The 7,012-nt window shown below is 34.9% G+C and overlaps 1 protein-coding gene across 1 annotated transcript; it reads left to right on the top strand.

Annotated features, from left to right (window-relative positions):
• The first annotated feature begins 4,180 nt into the window (after positions 1 to 4,180).
• On the top strand, positions 4,181 to 6,355 carry LOC127698558 (uncharacterized). Its single transcript, XM_052202065.1, has one exon. The coding sequence runs from the start codon at positions 4,214 to 4,216 to the stop codon at positions 6,266 to 6,268; it is 2,055 nt and encodes a 684-aa protein (XP_052058025.1). The 5' UTR covers positions 4,181 to 4,213; the 3' UTR covers positions 6,269 to 6,355.
• The last annotated feature ends 657 nt before the right edge of the window (positions 6,356 to 7,012 follow it).

The following is a 7,012-nucleotide window of genomic DNA, read 5'->3' as shown; positions in this document are numbered from 1 at the left end:
AGATCTGCTAATACTTGACTTTTCAAAAAAGCTTTTGATAAGGTTTCCCACAGCTTACTCCTCCATAAATTACACCATTATGGCATCCGAAGTAAAACAAATAAATGGATAAAGGAATTTCTCACCAGCAGAACCCAGGTAGTATAGTTGTTAAAGGCGAAACATCTGACAAAGTAAAAGTAGAATCCGGAGTACCGCAAGACCAGTATTAGGACCCAGTCTTTTTCTGTTTTACATCAACGACCTACCAGAAGGCCTACACTCCACAGTGAGACTGTTTGCGGACGATACTGTGGTCTATTTGACAATTACATCAGACAGCGACTGCCATACACTCCAAGAAGACCTGGACAAACTGGCAAAATAAGAAGAACTCTGGAAAATGGAGTTCCATCCTGAAAAATGCAGTGTCCTCACAGTCACAAAAAAGAAAAAGCCAATCAAGTGGGACTATAAACTCCACGGCCATACTCTGGTGCATGAAACATCAACTAAATACCTAGGCTGCACCATTGCAAATATTCTAGATTGGGGAGAACATATAAACAACATCACAGGAAAAGCCAGCCGAAGCCTTGGTTTCCTACATCGAAACCTCCACATTAGCTCAAAATCCATCAAAGAGCATGCCTATAAAATATTAGTAAGACCGCAAATGGAATACGCCACGACAGTATGGGACCCGTACCAGCAAAACCACAGAGAAAATTGAAAAGGTACAAAGACGAGCTGCACGATATGTAACCAGCAGACATAGAAATAGATCAAGTGTCAGCAACATGATAACTGAATTAGGATGGAAAAGCTTACAAACAAGACGAAAATAAGCTCGACTCATCATGTGTTACAAAATAACAAACGACCTTGTAGCCATAGACAAGTATAAATATCTACAAAAACCAACAAGAAGCTCAAACCGGACAGGACAACATACTCACCTATTACAGCCAGCCACCAAAGACTGTAGGAAATGGCCCTTCTTCATTAACACCATCGAGGATTGGAACAAACTGCCACCAGATGCCGTCACAGCAAAGTCTCTTGAAATATTCAAGTCTCAAGTGACCAAAACTACAAACTAAATCAACAGAACAATTTGTTTTTATCCTGTTTATAACCTGTTTTTAATCATGCGCAACTTGCCAGAATATTCATCATGTTGAATGTGGGCAGTATTTGGATGATGAAGAAGAAGAAGATGTCTATGACACAATCAATAGTAAAAACAAGGGGTTGTTCAGCAGACCTTTTTGCAACAGTAAATATACCTTATACTTTTCAGGATTCACATACATACTGTTTAAATGAAACTAATCAATTAAAAACTAACACTCTGTTTGAATAGAGACATATATACACATGTGTATATATGTCTCTGGTTTGAGTACTTTTGATAGAGTGTTGTCACCTGTCTAATTATAAGGACATCCCATTTCAATGAAGAAGTACAATATATTGTGTATAAAACATTTTAAAAGTAAAGCTCCCTAAATGAGGCCTTGTGGGGCACCTTTTTGGATACCTTCCAAGCTAATATTGATACGCATATTTTTATGCAGGAACGAAAAAAAAATGCCCATCAAAATCCCAAAAAAATTTATCTTTCTGAAACTCCAAAATGCATTTAACTTTTATATATCTAGTGGATGCCAGGCCTTAAAACTTTACAGACTGGACAGGTTAGTATGTACTCAGAGTAGTTTTTTAGTTGTAAATACAGCCATTTTTCTCCATTTGTTATGATGAACCTTAAATCAAAACATTTTCAAAAGGTTGGTGAACATATTTAGAAATGTACATGCTATTGCTAAGAATAGACGCCCATTCACAGATTTTCTTTAGATGTGTGAACTTGACGAGATGAAAGGTGTAGATAATGGACAGACATACCGGAATGACAAGAAACTTTTGTAATTTTTGTTAATTTCATTGCAAAAGTGGAACGTCAAAAAAATGTACATTATATAAATGAAAGTAAATTTATTTCAATTATTTGTGATGGTTCTACTGATAGTGGAATTCTTGAGGAAGAAATTATTTATGTTCGGACTTGTAACAAAGGCATAATCAAAAGTTCTTTTCTAGCAGTTGGTAACCCAAGTCGATTTTTGCAGGACCAGTAGATTTGGAGCCGGACCAGTAGATTTTTCAGTCCACTGGTCCGGCTGGTCAGTACACAACAAAGCTTAAATTCGACCCCTGATCACAAAGTATATAATCGAAAGCATGGTGACATTCAATGATCAGATAGACCGAGGAAGACATTTCATCAATCTAATTAAAATTAAATCTCCGCACTTGCTCCTCGTTGTTTATATGTCGCGCGACATATAAACAACGAGGAGCAAGTGCGGAGATTTAATTTTAATTAGATTGACATTTCATATTATTATGGGTGAAACAATTGAAGGTGGGTCCATATAAGAATAGCAGCCAAATATTCAATGGAGTGTGAAGCAATCTTCAAATCTTCAATAAAGTAGTTTGGCATCCACGATCCTTTCTATTTTCAGGAAAGGATTACTCATTTTTATGCTTCCTTAAACCTACCTGGAAAATATATCATTCAATATGCATGTTGATCAGTTTTGTAATTGGTGGTACTAGTGATGGTTTACCATATTTTATCAATTTTAGATATCTTGTCAATAACAATTGATTTTTTTAAATAAAATTTATCAATATTTTTTCATACCATACATTTTCTTCGCTTAATTTGTGGGTTTATTAAAACTAAAGAAAGTTTCTCGATTACTCGCATAAAAATTATAATTTTTAGCCAATATCGTTGGCAACGTTTATAAAACATGTATTAAACACTTGTGCAACTTCCTCATTCTTTGAAAACAATGTTATTATTCTCCTGTAACATCATTTTTGATCGGGAAGTTGATGACTTTGAAAAAAAAACATTGTAGTTTAAAAAAAACCACAACTTTTTGCCACCACCAGTGCATAGATATCTCCTTAAAATTATTATTCTCTGATTAACCTTTCAATGTATTTACCAAAGTTCTCCTGATTCTTTATTGCACCCATAATTTGTTATTTTTATTCTTCAGATATTTTGAATAGTATTTCCATATCTGGTGTCGGGTTGGGTTGCTTTTTGTATATAGTTTTCAATGGCATTTAGGTTTATCAAAGGTCTTAATTACACCTGTTTCAAATTACTAAAATCATATACCCAATTGATATAACCATTACATCTAAGCATATTCATATGAATTAAAGATTTTGATTCAGAGCTGCAATATTATTCTTTAAAACCTCAATTATAGTATTTAATTATTCGCATTCCATGCACCGGAATTGTATCATTGATAACAGTGCTTTTCATATACCTTTTCCCTAATTTTCAATGGAAACAAATCATTTTTTCCCTTCCTTCTAAACAGATTTCAAGAAATTTGGAATAAAACAATTTCTTAATCCCCCACCCCCCCCCCCCCCCCCCCAAAAAAAGACGAATGGTTGGTGCTTTGATTTTATATTTAACAGGTATGCAAAATGAAAGAATTCTACCAAAAGCGGCATCGATGTCCTTAAAATGAATAAAATCAACTTGTTGGTGTAAGTAAATGAGACGTACTCAAAGACAAGAAAAAAACAAAAGACAACCTGTAACATAAAGTCCATTAGATTAAATGGACAATTTCTAGCTTCGTAATAATAACAGTATTCTATAATTCCCATATTCTTTCTCCATACAAATATCTATATTTGCTACTTAAAAAAATTATGAATTTAACCGTTCTTTTAGTTTGAGACGTCAAGTGTATATAAGCAGTGCTTTTAACGAATACAAATTTGAATATCTTTGAATGAAACAAAATTCAAAGGTCTTGGAAATAGCTTTTCTTGAAGTTGGCTATATTTTTGTGAGGGTTTTTTTTTTAATAACGTCTTTTAGAATTACGCGCAAAGTGCAAACAAATGTGAAAAAAATTATACGAAGTAATTAAACCCCGACAGTAATCAGAAGCATTAAAATCTATATTGTTCCTGATTGAGAGACATATTCTCTGTTTTCACATGCATTATCTGCAGCTTTACCAAATTCTCGCAGAATGATCGATTACCACACATCTATAGTACGCCTCTATTGATCTGTTCACGATTCCAATAATTTATTCATAACAGCCGCCATTTGAAATAGTAAATGGAATTTTGTATTGATTATGCTAACCATGTGTATTTGTAACAGTAAATAATGTCGCGTTATATGAAAGCAGAGAAGAAACAATTTTCCAAAAATGTTCATGACTTTATTATTCGCCCATTGTTGAGGCAGCGACAGACAGGAGAGCTATGCGACATTACATTGATAATCAACGGGAAGAAATTCAGTGCTCATCGTTCAATTCTTGGATTATGGAGTCCATATTTTCTTTCAATGTTTACATGCGAGATGAGAGAAAAGTCTCTAGAGGAAATTGATCTGACGGAATCTCTTGTATTAGACGATGACGAAGTGTTTGGTTTGGTTTTAGATTACATGTATACTGGTTCGTTAACAATCTGCATAGAGAATGTAGAAGCGGTATTAAGAATTTCAGACTTTCTTCTTCTGGATGATGTGAAGGAATACTGCAGACAATTCTACATCGACTTAGGTAATTTGGACTTGTCCAATTGTCTCCGTGTCAGGTTCTTAACTGAAACACATAATTTACTTGATGTTTGTAATGCCTGTCAGAAGATGATTGAGTCACGCTTTCATGACTATCTAATTTTTCACCATGATATCATAGAATTACCGCCACAGTATTTTTTTCAGCTACTGGAGGATCCAAGAAACGTGATCCATTCCAATTATTCTGACCTCAAGAAACTTATACAAAAATGGGTCGACTTCGATCGAGCTTCGCGAATAGATTTTCATGAAGACTTGAGCGCTTGCATCAAACTTTGGGTATGTGATTCGACAGACACACCGAGTACTATGCTGTCCTTCGGTTGCATGGATTTCTATAAAAGTGAAATATCTATGCAATCTTCACTTACGGACGTCAATCGCAAGGCCAAAGGGTATGTTCTTCTATCTCAGGTGCGAGACAATGTCATGCACGGTTCGTTTGGAATGCAGGAAGATCCAAAACCAGTATTATATAGTGTAGTCTGTAATCAAGGTATGAAATATATTAAGATGCTTGTTTACAGTATTTTTGACAGAAAATGGTACAGTTTCCCTATACCGGGAGAGAAATTATCACATTTAATTCCAACAAGACAGACCGTGTGTAGTCTTGTATCTTACAGAAGTTGCTTATATATGTATTTATGTTCTAGTTTTCCGTACCCCACTGATATGTTGAAGATAAACATACTGATGATCGACATGCTGAAAGGAGCTCCCGTCCTCTATTCTTTTCGTACTACCGATTTCTACAACCCTAGCTACCGGACTACATTAACGAACTACAGATCCGTCCCTCCAGCTATTGTGGCATGTAATCACCACATATACATTGTTGGCAACAGAGAAGGAACAGGAAATATATTCATGTGTAATACAACTAATCAGCAGTATAAATGTTTTCAGATTCCTGGTGCTCGTTTTATAAGTCTAGCCAGAGCTGTTGTTAAGAATGATCGATTCATATTTCTTTGGTTTAGACATAGAACTGGTCCATCGGAAGAATTCTGTATCAAGAAATCTATTGGCTTCGTTATGTTTGATTCTAAAAATAGAATTTTTAATTCCTGGGAAATATCTCCTCCGGAAATTTCTTATGATGATTTTTCATCTCCATTCACTTTGTGTGTAAGAGACGAGACAGTTTTAATTTACCACCCTGGTAAACCGGCACTTGTTCTTGACGAAGTAAGATACAAATGGATTACATCGTTAAGAAAAGTTCCATCTTTAGAGTTAACCAAATATGCAGACGCATATGGCTTCCATCTACACGTGGCAACAAACAATGGGATATTTGTTTTAGAAAACGATGCACCATTTACAACCTCAATGTACGAAATAAATGAAACGTTTCCTCACCCGATCGTTCACGTTCCTCCACCAATAGATAACTTATCGTTAGTTGCGGCTGGATGTTTATCAAGTCAAGATTTAAACGGACTTGAATTATTCGATAAATACGACGAATGCTATGCAAACGCTCTTCATGTAACAATGAAACTGTCCGAACCAGAAACCGAAGATAGTGGAACCTCTCCTTCGGATCGTGACTCGGAGAACGATTTTGAGTATGATGAGGATATATATGATTATGACTACGATCTTACGGGTGAATACGGGTTCTGAACTTAATTTACACTAATGTTTCATGTATAGTATATTACCAATATTTAATCTAAATCGTTACATTTGAAAATTATATATATACTTCTACTATACGTTTTATTGTTTTTTTTAAAGAAACATCCAATTTGATTCTCTTTTACAAATTCTGAAAAATCACATTATTTCCTAAACGTAATTCGTACTCTTGAGAAAACAGAGATACTAAAACATCTGTCATCAATACCAAATTCCCTAATAGACAAACACATAATCATTAAGATTTTAAATTAAAACAACCACTGACAGGATTCCTGAATCATTACAAGCATGTGTACATTTAACGGAGTATAACCAGTTTTTCATCTTTATATCTTCGCCTTCGGTCCTCTGGCTGATATTGGTTACTCGGGCTGATACAGCATGTGATGCGGATTTTACTATGTATTATTCTCTATATAATACTAATTTGTTCATTTATCGTTTTTCTGCTTTAGATTAATTTATTTTCCTGATCCAAATATTATAATCTTTTTAATTGGCGGTATAACCATATGAAAAAGGACATGTATGAAGTAAGCACTATTCTGTGTGTAAAGATTTTCGGATTTTTTAAAACTTGAATACGATGAACCCGTCTCTGTTTTAGTTCATCTGAACCAAAGGACCATGTGAGCTTTTGTCATCACTTTGCGTCCGTTGTCCGCCATTCTGTTATCCGTCGTTCGTGGTCGTTCTTTAACCACCCAATAAAAAGTGACCCCTTCT

The sequence above is a fragment of the Mytilus californianus genome, unplaced genomic scaffold, assembly GCF_021869535.1.
Source record: "Mytilus californianus isolate M0D057914Y unplaced genomic scaffold, xbMytCali1.0.p SCAF_4, whole genome shotgun sequence".
Lineage (NCBI taxonomy): Eukaryota > Metazoa > Mollusca > Bivalvia > Mytilida > Mytilidae > Mytilus > Mytilus californianus.
Note: the sequence above shows the minus strand (reverse complement) of the source record. Positions and strands in the feature narration are given on the sequence as shown.

What these genes read in the sequence shown, in the direction of transcription:
- LOC127698558 (XM_052202065.1), top strand. Translation starts at nt 4,214, where the DNA reads ATGTCGCGTTATATGAAAGCAGAGAAGAAACAATTTTCCAAAAATGTT.